General features: G+C 40.1%; 3 protein-coding genes across 5 annotated transcripts in view; 1 reads left to right on the forward strand and 2 right to left on the reverse strand.

Moving 5' to 3' along the window:
* Positions 1 to 1,929: 1,929 nt before the first annotated feature.
* Positions 1,930 to 5,741, forward strand: LOC113081155 (melanoma antigen recognized by T-cells 1-like). Its single transcript, XM_026253204.1, has 5 exons — positions 1,930 to 2,041; positions 3,590 to 3,694; positions 3,783 to 3,879; positions 4,238 to 4,357; positions 5,327 to 5,741. The coding sequence occupies exons 2-5, from the start codon at positions 3,603 to 3,605 to the stop codon at positions 5,393 to 5,395; spliced, it is 378 nt and encodes a 125-aa protein (XP_026108989.1). The 5' UTR covers positions 1,930 to 2,041; positions 3,590 to 3,602; the 3' UTR covers positions 5,396 to 5,741.
* A 182-nt stretch (positions 5,742 to 5,923) lies between these two features.
* Positions 5,924 to 17,441, reverse strand: LOC113081154 (uncharacterized protein KIAA2026-like). Of its 2 annotated transcripts, none has more exons than XM_026253201.1 (10): positions 16,772 to 17,441; positions 15,961 to 16,551; positions 15,108 to 15,299; positions 14,025 to 14,397; positions 12,802 to 13,735; positions 12,510 to 12,589; positions 11,726 to 11,812; positions 11,326 to 11,441; positions 10,715 to 10,911; positions 5,924 to 10,370 (listed from the first exon to the last, which is right to left on the reverse strand). In XM_026253201.1, exons 2-10 carry the CDS (start codon positions 16,431 to 16,433, stop codon positions 6,748 to 6,750), a joined length of 6,075 nt encoding a protein of 2,024 aa, XP_026108986.1. In that variant the 5' UTR covers positions 16,434 to 16,551; positions 16,772 to 17,441; the 3' UTR covers positions 5,924 to 6,747. The 2 variants fall into 2 exon arrangements, with proteins under 2 accessions (XP_026108986.1, XP_026108988.1); XM_026253203.1 differs by having other exon boundaries at positions 16,702 to 17,441.
* A 3,638-nt stretch (positions 17,442 to 21,079) lies between these two features.
* The window catches only part of LOC113081152 (E3 ubiquitin-protein ligase UHRF2-like), a 23,174-nt gene continuing 22,264 nt past the window's right edge, over positions 21,080 to 21,989 (reverse strand). The window contains exons 16-17 of one of the 2 annotated variants that reach the window (XR_003282112.1): positions 21,543 to 21,989; positions 21,080 to 21,450 (exon numbers count right to left, since the gene is read on the reverse strand). The exon at positions 21,543 to 21,989 is cut by the window's right edge and continues 753 nt beyond it. The gene's annotated coding sequence lies outside the window, so the exon portion shown is untranslated. The other variant, XM_026253200.1, reaches the window with a different exon arrangement.

Genomic DNA, 21,989 nt, shown 5'->3' on the forward strand with positions numbered 1-21,989 from the left:
ATATCTGGATCAGGTGACAGGGATGCATTAATTGATGTCTAGCTCGAGTCGATCTTGTTCAGTTCATGTAGATTATAAGACTTTATTTGCACAGTTTACAGTGTTTCACGTCCTACACACACACAACTACCAACAAACAAGGCCCAGTGCAATTCATTAATGTGAACATGATTTGAAAAATGAGCAAATGTGTGTCACTAAACTGAAACTCTTTTTAACCGGTGTCTGCAGAGTTAAGAATTACATTAATGTGCAGCATTTTGATTAAATAGAGACATATTTGTGAATACAAATGTTATAGTTTGTCTTACAATTATCATAATCTGTGCATGTAGAGATTACATGTGCTTTCCCTGATGATACTCCAGTAAAATACTCCCACACTTTTTTTCTTCAAAGCCTTTGCCCTTTGAAAATAAGGTCAACATTAAAATATTAAAGGTAAAATGTTTCTTTTAGCAGAAACAATGGATTAAAATAAAAAGTAGAAGAGAAAGTTGTTATTCCTGGTCTGTGGGGAAATGAAATCAGTGTTCTGTGGAAAGTGGGGAAGTGATTTATAGGAAACAACCCTTTTAGATATACTGTTTTAACATTTTTGTGAGTTTCTTATTTTGCATTCTTGTTAATTGCAGTGGTGAATAATAGGACTGCAAATTTAACTATTACATTTATAAATAAATGCATATTTTTCCTTTATGCTGCCAAACAAAGCTAAAATATCTGTTCGTTATCAGGTCAATTTTCTAGAATAATGACTGTGTGATGTCCGGAGGCCAATATGAAAGACATTAAATGACAATCCTGCGTCCTCACAAAAAAAAAAAAAAAATAATAATAATAATAATAATAATAATTTGTATTTGTTTTTAATTAAAACGATCAATAAATTTTACACCATTTAAGCACAAAATCAAATGAAATAAATCAATTAAAGGGGGGGGTGAAATGCTGGTTTTCACTCAATATCATGTTAATCTTGAGTAATCTTGAGTAACTATAGAGTAGTACTGCACCCTTCATAACTCCAAAAAGTCTTTAGTTAAAGAACTTTGGCTCCGCCCACACGTCACGCCTCTAGGCGCTCGTGTTTTTCCGGGAAAAATCGGTACAGACTATCTTTCTCTTATGAATATAATACAACTAAAGACTTTTTGGAGTTATGAAGGATGCAGTACTACTCTATAGGTACTCAAGATTAACAGGAGATTGAGTGAAAACGAGCATTGTACTGTACTGATACTGTAGATATAATCACATCTGCACTGCTGATTCATCTCAGTTAGCTCAGTAATTACTATGAAACCCAGAGCTCAAAATACACTGTAACATTTTACCCCCAACTAGTAAACTCTTAAAACTGTGCCTTGTACAATCTCACAAAAATTCACTACAACAAATGTTATTTACAGAAGACAAAAACAAATTTAGATATATTCAGAAGTTATTAAAACACAAATCTGAGCTCTGACTGTTGAATATAAGAGAAGAAGAGGAGCAGAAAGAGACACATTCAGTACATCACAGACAGTACAGTGTCGCTCTCTACTGGAGGACATCAGTATTACAGCAGAGAGAAGATCACGTGATCATCTACAGCTTCAGAACATGTCTACTTTACAAGAGTCCTGGCTTTATCTCTCACCAACTTTAAACACAACACAACCAGGAGTAACTTTATATATTGATCATCCTCTTATACAGTATTTAGGATCAATACTACATTCTTCCTCTCTGAACAGACTCATGTATAGAAAGTAATTTCACACATTTTTAACACGAGCATAAACATTAGTTTTCTCTGTAATGTAGTTAGCCAGTTTTCACTGACGTGAATGATGCTGATGTGAGGTCAGTGACCGCGGTCAGGGCAGTCAGCAGACTTCACGCTGGGGAACTGATGTGAATGAGTGTGTGTGTGTGAGAGCTGAACCCGTGAGGGTCATGAGAGCTTCAACAGCTTTAAGAGGGAGCCTCTGAATCACACACACACACACACACACCAGCGGCTCTAAGAATCACATCACATCACACCGATCAGGTAAGAGCTCATGCACTTCCACTAACACACTAAACCAAGAGATACAGGCTTTAAATGCTGCTTCAGGACAACTGCTTCATGAAAATCCTCTTTTTACACAGAGAGGCACTGAATGATTATACCGGTCAGCATTAATGCAGAATTGTATTAGACATGTATCAGATAGATTTATGTTATAAAATACAAGAAATGTCATTTGCAGCTGGAACAGGGACTAGTTTTTGAATAAATATTTAAAAACCTCTCTACATCAGCTTATAAATTAACATAAAATGAAAAAGAATAATTAAAGGCATTTTGCATCATGAAATTTGTATTGGAATCTTTTTTTTTTTTTCAAATTCAAATGAAAAAAGTTGCATTTTTAAATTATCATACTGTTCGTTGTACTTCATTTAGTTTACGCAGATTATCTTTTAAAAATGTGCATTTAAACAAGTAGTATACTGTAAAACCTTAATACATTTTAAGAAGAAGAATTAATTGTGGTGACTTTGTTTCAGCTGCAGTGCCTGTGACTTGTGGAGTCCCCCAGGGTTCTGTTATTGGCCCCATTTTATTTTCCTTGAATATGTTGCTCCTGGGATTTTTTTTTTAATAAATACTGAGATTATGTTTTTTGAGGTTTAGATATGTCCAGTTATTTGGGTTCATGGTCTGATTCTTGCCATGACCAAATAAGGAACTTACTGTAGGTGTGGTGTTTGACCCAGAGCTGAAATTTGACAAGCAGATTAGTGCTGTAGTAAAGAATTGTTTTATTTCCAGATTAGGTCTATTGCTCGACTAAAGCCTATTTTGTCAAGAAAAGACTTAGAGAAGGTTATCAATGCCTTTGTTTTGTCTCATCTGGACAATAGCAATGTTCAGGCTTCTATTGGGTGCTATAAAAGTAGAAACATATCTGAGGTGACTATCAGTGAACTACAGGATAAAATATGAAAGTCTCATGTATGTTTTTAAAGCAGTGCATTGGTTGGCCCCTGCTTATGTGTCTGAGCTCATTACGGTTCGTCAAGCACCTAGGTCTCTAACATACAATAATAAGTTATTACTACTTCTACTTGATGTGTCTTGTTTAAAGTTGTGTGTTTTAATGAAAATTTCTTTTTCTTATTATTATCGTACAGCACTTTGGTCTGCAGGTGCAGTTGTAAAGTGTTCTATAAATAAAGTGAATGAAGATTAATGAACACATTAAAATGTAATTACCATGACCATGTCACAATTATAAAGTACATACTGTGTATTCATGGTACTGAAAGCATGCTTAATTTTCATGCAAAATATTATTTAATATGATACTTAAAGCATGTTACATTTTCACGCAAATAAAATCTTATTTCTATTATGAAATGACATGACATGGCAATGAAAATGTGTGTCAAATATATATTATATGTTAGGTGGACAGATAGGTGGACATGTTCACAAGAGATTCACCCTGGTATTTATAAATCCATCTCGTACTACAGCTGAAATACACTGTTGTAAATCACCGTAGTTGGTCATATTAATTCACTAATGAGCTGTTATTGTTATTTTCAGGAGTTTGTTCATCATGTCTTACGGCGGATCAGGTTCAGGCTCTCGAAGTGAATTCAGTGTTCATTTCTCCAGCAGACGTGGAGCAGGACTCGTCAGAGCTGAAGAGTGTGTGAAGATTCACTCTAACACTTTCAAACACCTGCAGAAAACTACAGACTCTGCACCTAAAACCCCTGTGTGTGTTTATACGCAGGGCCGCAGGAATCGCCTTACTGGCCGTGATCCTCACCGCGCTGCTCATCCTGGGCTGCTGGTATTACCGCCGGCGGGGGGGATACAAGACGATCCGGGTGAGTCATGTGACCCAGAGGACGGTCAGGTGATCAGTGTTAGCCCAAGAGCATCAGAGCAGAGAAAAGAGCCAAAAACTGCATCACCGTAGGAGATCACGACCCTTGCAACACCGATGTCATGGGTTTGATTCCCAGTGAATGCATGAGAATGCACACATTAAACGCAATGAAAATCACTTTGAATAAATGCATCTGCCAAATGCATGAATGCAAATAAATGCAAAAGTTGCACGTTTTAATAATCTGCTATACTTCTCAGTCAGGGTTCATAGAGGTCCAGCTGTAATGACTGTGGGAATCACTCACGTGACTGCTTACCTCTCATCCGTGTGTGTGTGTGTGTGTGTGTGTTTAGAGCGGGAAAAACAGTGGTCAGTCGTGGAGAGAGATGATGAGAGCGGGTCAGCACAGGGAGTCTGGATCCGGAGAAGAGAACAAAGTGGCCTTGAGCGAATTCATCAACCTGCAACCAGTGGTACACACACACACACACACACACACACACACACACACGGGTTTGATGATTAGTGATGGTAAAGTGAAACTCACAGTCAGGGTTTTGTAAACCGTTGCCAGGGCATTGATATGCAGTTGCTAGGGTGTTCTGGATGATAGCTTAAAGAAACATACAAACACACAAAAATAAATGCTTTTGTATGTGCAAAAAGCAAACAGTATTAGATGGATATAACAAATTATATAAGTATTTAGATATTTAACACAGAAGATTTAAAAAATGCTTTTTGTAGAGAAAAAAAAATTAGATTACATTAAAGTTTCTACACTAGTCAACACTTGAAGTGATAAAAAAAAAGGTTAAGACAGTAATACATTTTAATGAAAGGTTTTGATCCACTTCAAATGTAATATAAATTACATCAGAAACATTAACTTCTATATATATATATATATATATATATATTTGTATTTGAAAGTTATATTTACTAGTAATAATTTCATATGCACGTAAAAACATTATTTTTTATCCCATCCACAATGAATTAACTTAAGTCTTTTCTCTCTACCACATTTGGTTTCAAAGAATGTTTAACCAAGCTCTTGATACCCAGAATTCCACAGGGGATAAAGCAACCATGTGACCTGCTGCAGGCCAGAAAGGCTTTATTTTGCGTCATTAGTCGTGATGTGAGGATTACAAGCGACCGGAATGTGTGTGTGTGTGTGTGTGTGTTAATCTGCTGTTCTCATGAACAGACATCACAAGCTTTCAGTTCAAGAGAATTCACTTAAATACTGCATAACTATCAGTCCCATGAGCCTGTAGAATTAAAAAAACTAGTGCTATCACACGTGTACCTCTCTTTGGACAAAAACATCTGTTAAATTAATTAATGTAAACATAACCTAGTTTTATGTAGTTCCCATTCCACATTGGTTCACTCACATCAGATGTGCTTAAAACAGCATTTCTCCTCTCCTCTAGATTCCCAGCGTCCCTCCGTCCTATGAGAAGATCACCTCCGGACCTTCACCTCCTCCTTACTCACCATGAGTCTCAGACTTGAGGAGAATCTGTGAAGATCTATAGTGTTTGTGGGATGAACGATCACACAGTACAAGTGATGCTACACAGAAAGACTGGCCATTGGTTCTTCAGCATTCATCTCCAATCTTGATCAAGTCTCATCCGCCTGTAGCTTTCTATTAAACCCTGGACCTTGATGATCTTCTTCAGCTGTGTTAGATGAGGGTTAGAGCTGAACTCTGCAGGACTGTGTGACTCTCCAGGAACAACTACCAGAGCCCGTGGACTACAACATAACACTACTGTGCTTTTTAAACACAATGTCACTCATCAGACTTGAAATAAAGTGAAATATCAATTGAATCCAAAAAAATGTCTTTACTTCAAAGTATTAAAAAAAAAAAAAATCTAAACTGGTAAGACATTTGAATATCTATCTTTATCAAACATATTCCTGATGAGAAAATCAATAGAAACCAACACATAAATTTGGTTTCCACTACAAATACCATTACAAACAATCAACTTTCAACCATTAAAACCATTTAAATGTTTTTGTAGCATGTTTTGGGACATATTCCATTAGGATTTATTGGTTTTAACAAGCCACCAATAGAACCAGTAGAATCCCACAGGCACCAGTACAATTTCCATTAAAACCATTACAAATTCTGTGATGTTTCTATTGATGTAGGGATGTCTGCAGTTCTTCTCCAAATGCATGATTGTAAAATGAACAAGCATAATGAAACTTATGCAGATGATAAACAACATAAAATCTCAGGAAGCAATCAGATATGGCCGACAAAAATGTTTTATAACATCTGTGATATAACGTTTAACAAACTCAAAAGACAAGCACAGTACACCAATGTTTTACTTCAGTCATAAATATGCCAAGTTTATTTTCATGGATACAGATGAAACAAAATCAAACTGTTATCAGATGATGTCTGATAATACTCAACCTATGCCTGAATGCACTAACGCAGGCTTCAGATCAGCCAGACATACTCTTAAATAGACTGAAGACTGTTCTACAGAATAATATTAATCATTTTAATGGAAAATGCTACAAAACATACAACCTTTGCATACAAATGGAGTAGAAAAGAGTCAGCCAAACAAATACTGTTATGTACATTGCTGGCCATTTTAAATCTCCAAATATCTCTTTGCGAAACCAATTTTATTTACAACTCTAAGGATAACCTATTTCCCTTCAATTCGTTTTGTAAAGCAAAATGCCCGAACTTATTTATTTAGATATTTAGTATTCAGCCTCTCAACACGGGGAGATATAGAACCAAAAGGAGCCCAAAACCATGAAAAGACCTTTGTGATCACAATGGGAAAACGAGATGACGTCCAGAACCATTTCAGTGATTGGGTCTCCCCAAGGTATCTGGTTTTCTCAGTGGATCACTGGTGTTTAAAATGGGTACAGTAACGGTCTCTGAGGAGGAATTGACCACTTGAGCAGCCATTGGCTTTGCCAATACTTGCAAGCCTGAGGCTGAGGTTTGAATGATATTTAAGACCGCACCATCTGGGCTCAACAAGAGTTTAGCAGAAGTGGGAACTTGCACAGGAATTGTGCTTTGACCTTGCGATGGCTGGGATAAAATAACAGGCTTTCCGATTGTCCCAGGTTGCACGGCTCTGATAGGTGGACAAGGTGTCATTATGACCGTGCTCACAGATGGAGGAACGGTTGCAATGGGAGTGGCTGGACTGGCATTGTTTGCTCCACTGATCGGTGGAACCGTTGCAACCGGAAGTTTCTGCATCCGTGATATCGTGCTGCTCATGGGTGGTACGATTACCATCGGAGAATGCCTTGGAATCACAGCTTTCACTGGTGGTATGACTGGCGCCACTTGGGTTTGGGATGGTCTTCCTTGCACTGGAGAAGTTGTGGTAAGTAAACCTCCTTGAGAAAGAGAGGTTCCTTTGGGACACACGGTCGTACCTTGTGATGCTGTAACTGACAAGTTGGAGGTTTGAAAGATAGGAAGTCTCACAATGTCTGAATGTACACCAGGATGTAGAGCTTGTGAGAGAGCAGTAGGACCAGACACATTCAACGGAGTTCTGGTGCTCAGTTGCTGACGGGGCTGATCAGAAGGTCCAACTTTTGCCAAGGGTAGTCTGATCGGTGTAACAAATCTCACACCTTGTACAACTGAAGGAACTGTGTGTGTAGCTGAAGTATTTGGACCTCTAGAATCAGTGGAAGCAGGACTTGGGACTTGCAATCCTCCAGTACTTGCACGAGTCAGCCCTTGCAGTCCTCCAGGACCACTAGTACTTGGCCCTTGCAATCTTTGAGGACCAGCAGGACTTGGCCCTTGCAATCTTTGAGGACCAGCAGGACTTGGCCCTTGCAATCTTTGAGGACCAGCAGGACTTGGCCCTTGCATTCCTCGAGGACCAGCAGTACTTGGTCCTTGCAATCTTTGAGGACCAGCAGGACTTGGCCCTTGCATTCCTCGAGGACCAGCAGTACTTGGTCCTTGCAATCTTTGAGGACCAGCAGGACTTGGCCCTTGCAATCTTTGAGGACCAGCAGGACTTGGCCCTTGCAATCTTTGAGGACTAGCAGGACTTGGCCCTTGCATTTCTCCAGGACGAGAGTTGGAGATAAGCAGAACATGGCTCCCAGGTGCCAGGCCTTGAGAAGATACAACAAATCTGGTGTTATTTATCAGGAGCTGAGTGCCAGGGGCAAGTGGGGCAGTGGTGTTGATGACGATTTTCTCTTGAACACACTTGGTGGCAGAGGTTTGAGGTCGGATCCCAGAAGTCATGACCACTGGAGGAGTTAAAGTGGAGCTGCAACTCAATGCAAAAGTACTGGATATTGCAGAAGCGGAAGTATTGGCTGTTGTTTTGATCAGTGAGTGTGAAGTGCACAGGGAAGTGATCACTGGCTTGTTAGCAGTCACATTAATTGGTAACGTAGTGTGTTTGGTAATAAGGCTTCCCGAATAAGAGGAAGATGTGTTTGAAGAAGAGCTGCCAGCTGATAATCCTGGTTTACAGTGTAGCGCACTTAAAGCGGAAACTGATGGAGGTACATCTGGTTTCACAACTGACAAAAGTGCAGAGGAAGCCATGTGTCCGGTCCCTAGAGTTGAAAATGTGAGAGTTTTGTTGTTAACAGTCCGAGGTACTTTCAAAGCACTTTCGCTATTCCCTGACAGACTTCTGCTTGCAACCAAACAGCTTTTTGGAGCAATCTGGAGTCCACTTGTGGTTGATGTTACAGGTACTCTGGAGACGATCATAGGTGTAGTTTTCAATGATTCTTCAGGTTTCGTGTTTGTGCCAAGTGTTCTTGATGTTAACCCTGGGTTACCGATGCTTTGGATGGTTGTACTAGAAGAAGTGCAGGATAAGGTCCCCAAGTTGGGAACTACTTTCAATGCTTGTGTACCAGCAGAGGAAATGTTAACCTCTGAAGTTGATGTCTCTTTTGGAATGATAAGTGCAGAGTTGCTTATGAACATGACCCGAGATCCTGGAACGGTGCAGGTTGCTGTAGTAGTAGTAGTGACCTTTGAAGGGTTATTTGGTGAAGGTGTGACCAGGAAAACCTTTTGGAAAGTCGATTGGTCTGGAGTTGTGCTTCCCAGTGGAGCCCTTTTTTGTGGGGGCTTCGTTCCACATTTAGAGACCATATTCTGCTGAACGCAATCTTTCGCATTTATTAGGAAACTATCACTGCCTTTGCTTGAAGACAGAAGTGTTGATTTACCAGGGACTGTTGTTTTGTCTGTAGTGCAGTTATTGGAAATCTGATTTAAGGTTAAAGGAGTGACAGTTCCTGCCACAAAAGTAGACTGAGGAGTGTCTCCAGGTTGAGATTTAGCAGCAATGGTGGACGAAGCAGCTTGTGTATTAGACGCGGAAGACTTTGACACCAGAAAGGCATGAAGTTGGGGTGAGATGTTAAAGACTGGGCTGGATGGCAAAGCCCCTGTTCCACTTTCTGATGTCTGAACCTTCACCACTCCTGTGTTGCCTCCTCTCGTAGTGACAAGGATGGACTGAGAGTCTCTAATACACACTGTCCTGAGCTCCTGCTTAGCATCAGATCTGGTCAAACCACTGCTGGCTGATTTGTTCAGGTCCACCTTTGGTTCAGTAGTCTTTTTAGGCACACCAACAGTGATTAAGTTCCTTAAACTGGGAGTAACTACAGCCGACGGTGTTCTTACAGTGCTGGTATCTTTCAAAGGTGCCACCGGCTGGACAGGAACCTTGTTTTCTGGTATGGTGAACCCTGAAACATTGGACTTGTACGTTGTAGTCTTAGGGACAGATACAGATGTCTGGGCTGCCTTATTCTCAGTGCTTTGAATCAGTAGATTTGAAGGCAGGATAACAACTTGTTGCATTGCCTTCCCCCCTGATTTATGATCTGATATTAATGGCACTGAAAAGTTTAAAGAAGTGCTTCCTTGCCTGAGAAGCCCCACGCCTCCCGCCGTCTTGTACACCACCTGTCCACAGCTTTCGGTCGCAGATGTCGTAGTTATTGTTTCTGTAGAGACAGGCTGAGAGTGTTGCGTAGATGCACAGGTAGTTGATAATCGGACAGGTGGCAGAGTTACAGATACTGTTTTGTTATGATCCCGCAGAGTCTGAGCCATCACTGCAGCCTTCGGATGACTTATTAAGGTCACTTTGTTTCCAACACTCTTAGCCAGCAAAGCCTGGATGGGTTTGAAAGTCCCATGAAAGCTACTCATAGTCTCTGGCACCACTGAAGCTTGTGGGTTCACTGTTGCTTGTTCCCTGGATGCAACTTCCACATTAATATCAGATGTTAAAGAGCTCTCTGTGTCCATTTTGCCTCTTTTGCATGGACTCAGTTCCTCACTGATTGCAACAGTTTGGCGCCGTTTTGAACTGCGTGTGAAGGGTCCAGACTCTGACGAATGCATAACAACATCAGGTCTGTCCAATAGGCATCTTGATTCGTGATTTACAGTCTCTGCAAAAGAGGGCAGCTTGCATCAGTCAAAACAAACATCACACTGAATGATCAGGGTCCATAAATGTCTTTGAATTTGGAAAACGGACAACAGAAGTTGGAGAACTGAAAAATAAAGTGCTGCTCAAACAACAAAAGCAAGGATATTTGAAACACTTCCTTGTAATAAATTCATCAGGCACTTTCTATCAGACTACTTTCATACGGTTTGGTTAGTTATGCATTAGAAATCCAACACTACTTTAGGGCCTGTATTGTTTTTTCTTCTCCTTGCATTGCCAAGAACTTACATAAAGGCTCTACAATTGGTAAAATTAGCCGTTACAAATGTTAATGAGGCTCACCTGTTGTCTCAGAGTCCTCCTTCATAGTTTTGCCTATTTTTACTTCACTCTCTTCCAGTTTGTTTGTTGTCTCTGTGGACAACAATCCATCTTTGCACTCAACTTCCCTAGTATCTTCTGTATCCATCGGCTCCCTGATAAAGTTCTCATATTCGGGGTGTTTCTTAAATTCGTCACACTCCTTTTTCAAGCGCGCTCTGTTGAGGACAAGGACAGGGATGAATTCACAAAGCCCTGTTGCCAGGAAAACTTGGCCTCAAGGTAGAACAAAAAAACAAAAACATCTAGGTGCCTGTTGAATGCAGCGAGGTGTATCGTTCACTGCGCATTACAATGGAAAGCTCTTTCTTGGACACAATTCAAATTCACCTCCCAGATCCCTTGAGAAAACCTTTCTTTCATCAAAAACAAGACTGAAATGCAGAAGTCTGAAAAACCACAATGTGAAGATTCTCGAAGGGGAAAAATATGATTGCACAGATTTAAGATTTCCCCATCTATATTACAGCATGTGATTCCAGTGCAACAAGGTAAAATTATTTCACTTTCAAACATTCACTTGAGAAATTAAAGGACTCAGACTCCGAGGAGGTTCAGGTTTGCTCCTTTACCTGTTCCTCTGGAAGGCCTTGACGAGTTTGGGTTCCCATGGTAACAGCTCATTAAGCAGCCTTATAAGTGTGATGTGTAACTCTTTCAAGGGGGCTCTTTTGTGTGGCAATCGACCCTGAAATACAGCACAAAGACACACATCACACTAACTCATACTCATCAAATTCATATCATGCAAACAAACATGTTTCACATTAAAATTCCAATCATGCTTTAATAAAGTGATAACATCTGCACAGTTCAGGATATGCATTAAATGGACTGAAATTATTTATGCAACCAAAAATAAATGGTTTTTATTTAATTGCATCAATTGCATGTGCACAACACAAGTCAAAGGGTAAAATACTGTAATATAAATTAGTAAATGCATGTGTTTGCGTTCCCTCTCTTACTAACAGATCTCTTTTTGCCGTCCAGTTCATCTAGTTGATCTTCTATTTTACTGATCAGGACTCTGAGATCATCCAGACTGGAGCAAACCAGCTACAAAAGCAAGAAAGAAACGAAATAAGGGTTAAAAGCTTTTTATTATATATGTTTGTTTTTAAATGTATGCATTGCCATTACTGAATTAATACTGTCAAGCACTTTGGTTCAACGATGAAACCTTGAATGTTGTTTTAAGTATTCAGACTTTGCAATTCTACAAAACACTGCCCTCTAGTAAAGATCTATTGAACTAAACAATCTTGGGTGACATGATTCCAGGTGCATTATGGGATTCTTGGCTCTCTATTGACATCTGAAACATTTAAATATTTTTTTTACTTATAAAAGCATCTGCTAAACCATTTAAATTAAAAGCAAATCATCTGTGAAATGCAAAACGCAAATGCTTAATAGTTTGAAAATAAGATCAATAAAAATAATTTTCAAATGAATTTTCAAATGAAGTGTCTGATGAGTTTATACCAAAGAATTCCTCTCACTTATAATGTAAATTAAAAATGTGAACAGAAATAATGAAGTGAAATATAAATAGCACTGATTTTAAGAAGAAAGCCTTTTAACATTTAGAATTTCACACGACTTGCATTTACTTTAACTGGTTTAGCAGATGCTTTTATCCAAACTGTCTCTCGCATGAAGAACATTGTGAGCTTTTTTAATCGTAAGGGCCGCATTATTTGCGATGCACAGAGTGTTTTTTGTTTTGCAGGTAATGAAGGCTTCTTCTGACCTGAAACGTGGGTTGATCTGGAGGAGGAGCAGATCCTGATGATCTCCTCGATAACATCGGCTTCCCATCAAACCTCTTTCCTGGAGACGGAGAAACACGACATGAGCGACAGCTAGAGCACATCACATCTGATCATATATATGATAATAATAAACGTGTGAGGACTGGACACCTGCAAACAAACATTGTTTCAAGGTTATTTCACTAATAGACATACTGTGACAATTTCTTGATGTGATGATTGTGAGTAAATGGTGACAGCGTGATGCTCTCAGCAGTGTGTGATCCTCACCCAGTCTGTGTCTCTTCCTCTTGTCTTTCTTCTTGATGTTTTGGGCTGCTCTCTGGAGGCTGCTTCTGGCCGTTCTCTTCTTCAAGCTCAGTTTGCTCATCTTCGGTTTCTTCATGCTGAACTTCCTCTCTTTCTTCTTCTTCTTGCTCTTCTGGACTCGTGTCGTTCTGGATCCGTCTCGTCGTGTGTTTCCGGGATCGGTCCAGAAACTCGCTCCGGAACGATCCGGACAGGGGCTTCGTTCCTCGGCGCTCAAGTGATTCGCTTCGATCCGGTGACTTCTGTGACTGTTCAGAGCCGGCGAGACGCCCTTATAGCAGCTGTCTCCGACTCTGAAGCACGGCTCGCTGTCAGACTCCTCGTCTCGGAGCCGTCCGTCCTCCCTCGACTGTCCTCGGACGCTCACAGAGTCCAGAGAGTCTTCTCTGCACCACGAGGGAGTCTGATCCAGATCCTCTCCGTCGGCGAGGGAATCTTCTCTCACGTCCCATGTGTTGGGCTCCGTGCTGCTGGAGCTCTCCTCCTCCTTCACTTCATCTGCAGACACACACACATCCTTCTCACGGAGCTCGGGCCCCTGCGGCTCCTCCGGGGCTCTCTGGACGTGGATGGGTGCCAGCGGCTGCTCCACGGCTCCGCAGGGACTCTGGACGTAGATGCGCAGGTCAGCGCCGCAGAAGTGAGGGAAGTGGATGTAAGCGTTGTCCTGCTGGTCGTAGCCCAGGATGGACTCGCGGCACTCGTGGATGGGCTGCGAGAGGACCGCGTCCTGCACCTCCTTCTGCGTCTCGTAGACGTGATCACACAGACCTTTGAGGAGCCAGACGCGCTGCAGCAGAGGCAGCAGGTGGAAGGGAGTCTCCTCCAGAGGACTGACCGCTCCCAGAGTCCAGAAGAACTGAGGACAGAGCCCGAGCCGCTCCGCCCGCACCGCCTGCTCAACACAGACTCATTATTACACACTACTCTGTATAATGACATGGGTATGACACAGGTATTACAAGGAGAGGGTGACTTATGAGGACATAACCCATGTCTCCATTTCTCAAAACACTTATAAATCATACAGAATGAGTTTTTTTGAGAAAGTAAAAATGCACAAAGTTTCCTGTGAGGGTTAGGGTTAGGTGTAGGGCCATAGAATATACAGTTTCTACAGAATAAAAACCATTACACCTATGGGATGAACACACTTTACACAAAAACAAACATGTGTGTGTGACCTGCTGAGTGTCCTCTGCGCGGCCGACCGCTCTGAACCAGCTCTGGACGCGGCGGCGCAGCTGGTTCTCCCAGACTCTGTAGGACATTGGTGCGCGCCGCTGGACGCTGGGTCTCTTCTGGGGGGGGCTCAGGAGCGCCGTCATCACTCGGGCCAGGAACACACTGCAGCGAGGCATCAGCAGACAGCGCTCCAGCTCGTAGAAGACGATCTCGGGCAGGTGGAGCGCCGTCTGGGCCAGGCACAGGAAGTGGCCGATGGCAGGAAGTTCCCACAGACTCCACAGCGCACACGGCTCGGCCTGAGACAGAAGAGAGCGCTCCCAGTCCTCCAGATCCTTCACCTCGGCCTCCTTACGCTCCTGCTCTCGCTGTCTGCAGCACAGGACACAGGCTCCAGAGTTAGGACAAACGTGTGTCAGAGATATACGTCACTGTTTAGTCTGTTTCAGGGAATATATAAACATACTATTGTATAGTGCAAGTAACAATTTTCACATTTATTTAACATTATTCTACGGAATATCACATAGATTTACTTTGTTTTGTTTTTTTCTTGCAGTTAATTGTAAATAGTGTGCTTCTGTTGTGCAGCACTTTTTTTTTACCAAATAAATAAATAATGCAACATTCGTTATGAATGGAGTTGTTACATTTTAGAAACATTTTTAAACACTGATCAAGTTGTTTTTGAGAAAACAATCTTTGGATTGAATAATAATTGAATAATAACTGGGAAAATATAAAAGCAGGATTTGAAAAAAAAAATCAGATTTCTTAAGGCATTGCTATTTTTTTTATTTTTTATCAAATTGTTTTGGAGATCAGTTGATTTGAGAATTCAGTTGTTTAGACGTGCTTTCAGGTGATCAAAATCTAAACTATTAATTTGAATAAAAAACTAAATGGAATTTTAGAGAAAAATACGGTTCCAATATTGATACTTCCAAATTTCTGGAATATTTTCTAAATTAACTGGAAATGTTCCACCTTTTTACAACTACATTCAACCATTAAACCCAGAAAATTTAATGAAAGTAAACCAGCATCTGAGTGTCAGGTTGCTGGGGATTGATGGCTGTGACCTCTTCTCGTCTTTGGCTCGCTGCAGCTCCTCCAGTCTCAGCGCCTGCACCATGATGGACTCGCTGCCCCCCCCAGTGATGCTCCGCGGCACCCATCTGCGTCTGGACGACGAGCCCAGCGTCGTCTTCTCATCCTCCGTCCCGAAGCGGCCTCTGGAGGTCACGGCCAGCGTGGTCTTCTCCCGCAGCGTCCTGCCATCAGCACAGAAACAACACAATCACTGAGAGTCGGAGCACATCATCAGGATTACTGGACTGAATAATGTTAAGCACTGGCACAATCAACTTCTCTGGGCTCGTCTACTTTTAATAATCAACGAGATTCATAAAACAGTTAATTTAACTATGTAATATCACTACGCTTCTATGAAAGCATGTTTTCACCACATAAACAAAACGGTCATTTTTAGGTTTTTTTCTTACTATTCTAGGTCTACATATCACAATTCTGACTTTTTCATCTGAATACTGAGTTTACATTTTGCTATTTTTTTTTTTATTCTGTAATTACATTTTTATTCCATGTACTTCACTATTTGACCGATAACACTATGGATTGCAAACGTTACATGAGCAATGTAAACAATGTAAACAAGCGCATCTTCCCCGTGTTTTCAGGAGTATATTGTTGTTAATCAGTGTGAATGAATTATGAATAAACCTTTAGTATATGAAGAGAAAATGGTAAAGATATGGACTGGAATTGACATCTACAGATGCAATAAAATACACACTTTTTTCTTTCCACCAGTCTGCAAAAACACAGTATGAAAAAGCCAAATTAGAAAGCAAAGTCTACAATCTGGAAATGGAGCGCTGTATGAGAGCCGATGGAGGTCTCAAGCATCTTCACCTGGACAGCAAGGTGAGCTTCTGCTCCAGAATGATCTCCAGTTTCTGGGCCTGTTTGGAGATCCAGTGATCCACGCCGTGAAAGCGGTAACAGTTCTCCAGCATCTGTCTGAAATCTGCCACGAACGCTGTGATCGACTCATACTCGCGATTCACGAACTTATCATCCATCTTTCTGAAGCACATCCCGGTGGAGTCCCCGGGGCCCATGGGACGCCAGAAGGGGGCCGCGACGGACTTGTGCTTCTCCGAGAGGAAGCTCTGGAATATCCTGTAGGCCTGCTGGATCTCGGGCGTGAGATCGTCCTCGTCGTCCGCCGGGGCTTCACCAAACTGTGCCGTCAGATCCTCCCGCTCTGATTGGTCAGCCGAACCGTTGCAGGAGGTCAAGGTCAAACGGAGGTCCGGGTTCATGTCCGGAGATGCGGATTCACATGCGCGTGCGTTCTCACACGGGTCTGAATGAATCTTCATTCTCCAGCCGTGACGCTGAGGGCCTCGCTCACCTGCACAGGTAACCTTACCTCCAGCATCATCTGTCAATCAACGTCAATCTGTCATCACACGAAGCCATAGTTGTTCCAGATGGACTCTGTTTGAAGACACAAACACAACACTTCACTAACACTACTAAAACAACTTCCTGGGATCATTACAAGCATGCTAATTAACACCTGATGAATAATTAATCATGTGAGACTTCACTGCATTTTTATAAACAAACTGTTTAAAGTGCATTAACCTGCTCTGAATTGCGTTATTGTCTCATTCTCGACATCGTGTTAATGTTTCGTGAGTTTTTACGACATTACCGGAGCGCTGTTCTGTTTTGTCGAGTGGAACATTAAACCGCCCGTACTAGGCCGCAGCGACAGCGGCCTCGATTTGACTCTCACACCGGGGAGGGCTCGCCTGAGCCGGGCAGCCGCCGCTCTCTCTCCCGCCGACCGCTGAAGCTCATAGTTCCAGTGCGGCGCGATTTGTTAGTAAACACCGTTGAAACCCGAAGCGCGGCTGTTTATCAGCGTCAAGAAGGACAATCTGGCAGATTTTCCCGAACACGAGCTGCGGAGAAACGCGTGTTGTTAGAGAATGACTTGAAAGAAACAAGCGACATTCACACGGCGCTGTATGTGTGTGCGTGCGCGCGCCCGCGAGTGTGTGTCTGTGTGTTTGCAGAAAAAAATATAACTTTACATAGCTTTCATATTTTGTAAAGCAGCATTGTTAAACCCGTGTTTTGTTACAACGAACAGAAAAGAACTGAAATCTGATTCTTTTCTCCATTTCCTGCAGAAACACGAACCTGTGATTATTCTAGAATATTCTCCTTTTATTTGACCTAAAACTGTCATTCTGTTCTACTGTTCTCTTAAATCAACATAATCCCTTTGAGAAAACCAACAATACTGTTCCCGGTAAAGATTGCAGAGTAGTTCCTGAGTTATGAATTATAACTTGAATTATTGCCCGGATCATATTCACCCCGAAAGAAAAAGATGGAAAATAAAGAACATGAAGAAAATAAAAGTCTGTTTCACTTCAAAATACTTTATAAATATTTAAATATAATGTTTTGTTATGTAAAGATGAAAATACAAAGAACATATAATTAAAAAAAGGGAAGGAAAAATAAACAAATAATCCTTTGTAAATTAGAAATATAAGATATAGAAGTATAATTTCTTTAAAAAATTATTATTCTTATTATTTATGAGTTTAAGAGATTTGATAGTATGGGGGGAATATCAGCAAAGTGTGTATAAATGTGTTATTGTGAATAGAAATCTTGCGATGTGACAATGGTTGCAACCAGAATAAATAAGTAAATAAATATATACATAAAGCAAAACTCATCATTTCTGAAGTGAGATTGATAACTTCCGCTCTTCAGGAGGGAAGGCACGGATTTATCACCTCTGTGACGTCATCGATCAGCCACGTGATGCTCTCAGTGGCCACTAGAGGTCTCCAGCGTTCATCAGAAAACTCTGAACACTCAATAGTAAACTACATACTTCATACTCGCAGCATGCGTAAACACGATTATAAACATGACCTGCTGTGTGTAGAGAACCGAGTCAAATACTAGACCCCAGTTATCATTAATTTACTTTTGTGTAAAAAATGTCTGAACTTTGAGTCAAGAAAGAGATGAAATCATAGTTAGGGTGCTAGCTGCTGGAGTCAGCATAGTAACCATACCATAATACTCAAAACATACGCTATTTATTTGTTTCAGTCAATCGAGAAACAAACAACAACAAAAAAAAAAAAACCGTTCTTGAAATTCACAAAATCCAATGCTGCAAATACAACCTATCAGTTTCAGGAAAATTATGTAAAAATCATGAATTTACCACTGAAACGATTCATAAAATCATAAATTGTTACTGTAAGTATGATATTTAAAGGACTGAGATTAAATGGATCTCAATTTTTAACAGCTCAAGACTCTGACAGGATGAAAACTAGTCACTCACTCAACTTTTAGAATTAATATCGTAATTATATATGTTATTTCAAAGAAATACAGTTAAGAAAATATTATATATACTCAAAAAAATACAATTCACAATAAAACCCCAAATATCTAATCTGATCTCTGTTGAAACTTGTTTCTGGCACGGAATAAAAAATTTAAGTGTTTTCTATTTTTACTCGCAATTCTGACTTTTTCCTTGCGATTCCGAGTTTACATCTTGCAATTCTGACTTTTTAACTCGCAATTCCAAGTTTACTTCTCACAATTATGACTTTTTACTCCCAATTCCGAGTTTACATTTCACAATTCAGATTTTTTTACTCGCAATTCTGAGTTTACGTCACACAATTCTGACTTTTTATTCACAATTCCATTTTTACGTCTCACAATTCTGACTTTTTACTCCCAATTCCGAGTTTACGTATCGCAATTCTGACTTTTTACTCCCATTTCCGAGTTTGTCTCACAATTCTGCCTTTTTACTCCCGTTTCCGAGTTTACGTCTCACAATTCTGACTTTTAACATTGCAATTCCGAGGTTACGCCTCACATTCTGACTTTTTACTGCCAATTCCGAATTTACCTTTCACAATTCGGACTTTTTAACGCAATTCTGAGTTTACATCTCACAATTCTGACTTTTGACTTGCAATTCCGAGTTTACGTCTCACAATTCTGACTTTTTATTTGCAATTCCGAGTTTACGTCTCACAATTCTGACTTTTTACTCCCATTTCCGAGTTTACGTCTCACAATTCTGACTTTTACTCCCCTTTCCAGGTTTACGTCTCACAATTCTGACTTTTTATTTGCAATTCCGAGTTTACGTCTCACAATTCTGACTTTTTACTCCCATTTCCGAGTTTACGTCTCACAATTCTGACTTTTTACATTGCAATTCCGAGTTTACGTTTCACAATTTTAACTTTTTACTCCCAATTCCTAATTTACCTTTCACAATTCTGACTTTTTATTCGCAATTCTGAGTTTACGTCTCACAATTCGGACTTTTTATTTGCAATTCCGAGTTTACGTCTCACAATTCTGACTTTTTACTCCCATTTCCGAGTTTACGTCTCACAATTCTGACTTTTTACATTGCAATTCCGAGTTTACGTTTCACAATTTTAACTTTTTACTCCCAATTCCTAATTTACCTTTCACAATTCTGACTTTTTACTCGCAATTCTGAGTTTACGTCTCACAATTCTGACTTTTTATTTGCAATTCCGAGTTTACGTCTCACAATTCTGACTTTTTACTCCCATTTCCGAGTTTACGTCCCACAATTCTGACTTATTACATTGCAATTCCAAGTTTACGTCTCACAATTCCGACTTTTTACTCTCATTTCCGAGTTTACGTCTCACGATTCTGACTTTTTATTTGCAATTCCGAGTTTACGTCTCACAATTCTGACTTTTTACTCCCAATTCCGAGTTTACGTCTCGCAGTTCTGACTTTTTACTCCCATTTCCGAGTTTACGTCTCACGATTCTGATTTTATTCGCAATTCCGAGTTTACGTCTCACAATTCTGACTTTTTACTCCCAATTCCGAGTTTACGTCTCGCAGTTCTGACTTTTTACTCCTATTTCCGAGTTTACGTCTCACAATTGACTTTTCACATTGCAATTCCGAGTTTACATCTCACAATTCCGACTTTTTACTCTCATTTCCGAGTTTACGTCTCACGATTCTGACTTTTTATTTGCAATTCCGAGTTTACGTCTCACAATTCTGACTTTTTACTCCCAATTCCGAGTTTACGTCTCGCAGTTCTGACTTTTTACTCCCATTTCCGAGTTTACGTCTCGCAATTCTGACTTTTTACTCCCATTTCCGAGTTTACGTCTCGCAATTCTGACTTTTTACTCCATTTCCGAGTTTATGTCTCACAATTTGGACTTTTTACTCCATTTCCGAGTTTATGTCTCACAATTTGGACTTTTTACTCACAATTCCGAGTTTACGTCTCACAATTCTGACTTTTTACTCGTAATTCTGATTTTACATTTCACAATTTTTACTTTTTATTTGCAATTCCGAGTTTACGTCTCACAATTCTGACTTTTTACTCCCATTTCCGGGTTTACATCTCGCAATTCTGACTTTTTACTCCCATTTCCGAGTTTACGTCTCGCAATTCTGACTTTTTACTCCATTTCCGAGTTTATGTCTCACAATTTGGACTTTTTACTCCATTTCCGAGTTTATGTCTCACAATTTGGACTTTTTACTCACAATTCCGAGTTTACGTCTCACAATTCTGACTTTTTACTCGTAATTCTGATTTTACATTTCACAATATTTACTTTTTATTCGCAATTCGAGCTTACGTCTCTGAGTTTACATCTTACAATTTTAACTCTTTAATCGCAGCTTTGAGCTTACGTCTCACAATTCTTTTTACCCTCAATTCTGAGTTTATATTTTGCAATTCTGCTGATCTCTGATTCTAACTTTTTTAAGAAAATAAGATGTCACAATTGTTATTATTATTTTTTTTTACATTTTAGAATGTGTTGGAAACAAGCTTCCACAGATCTATCTCTTCTCTGCATTAAACAACTTACCATCAAATGTTTACCCTAAGTCAATGTTGACAGACAACTGAAGGACAATCACACGATCATTCTGGAATCAAAATATTTAATAAGTACATAACAAGTATTATACCATGTATAAAATTCGGAATCACAATTCGAAGCGATGTTTCTGCCGGGACCGCAGATCAGATTTGCCACACTGAAACAGCGAATGGTGAAAGTCAAACAGGTAGGAAAATAAACCGACGGCTCCGTCACAATCTCATTTCTCATCATCAGTAAGTGCAATAAAACATAAAACACCACAGGAAAACGCAGCAGAAGAGCGAGAGCGTGAGAGAAAACAGCCAAGATCACAGACGAGAGGAAAGCCAGCACTGGAAATCAAAGATGGGATATCGCTGTGGGAAAGACACACGTCACAGACGAGAGGAAAAACATCGTACATCTGCAGTTCCTGAAAAACAAAAGCAGAAATCTTTGAGAAAAACGACATCACCACAAAAAGAGACAAAGAGACCAAGCAACAAACAACCGAAGGGAACAAACAGAGAACAGATGAACGCTTGGGATCACGTTCACGATGATTGAGCAGCGGATTCGTTCCGTCTGTCACGACGATCCAGCTGAAGATGGAGAAACATCAGCAGATCTGGAGAGATTCACACTGATTCTCCGTTTCAACGCAGCTTTGAGCTTCACAGAGCAGAGAATCAAAGATTCAGTCATTCGATTCACGTCAAAGAACACGTTTGACTCATAGTTCACTCCCAAATTATTCAAAGGTACAAAGAATTATATTTTGCTTTAAGATAATGAAGCCTATTTTAAAGACCATTCAGATATTCTAAACAGTGACATAATTGTTTAGCAAACATAAACACATTTTATACCATTAATATAACGCAAAAGAAACGGATATATTATTTTTTTGTTAAATTGTATTTCGATATTTTAAATATTAAAAGTAAATATAAAAACGATACATATTAAAAG

Source organism: Carassius auratus, unplaced genomic scaffold, assembly GCF_003368295.1.
Source record: "Carassius auratus strain Wakin unplaced genomic scaffold, ASM336829v1 scaf_tig00033244, whole genome shotgun sequence".
NCBI lineage: Eukaryota > Metazoa > Chordata > Actinopteri > Cypriniformes > Cyprinidae > Carassius > Carassius auratus.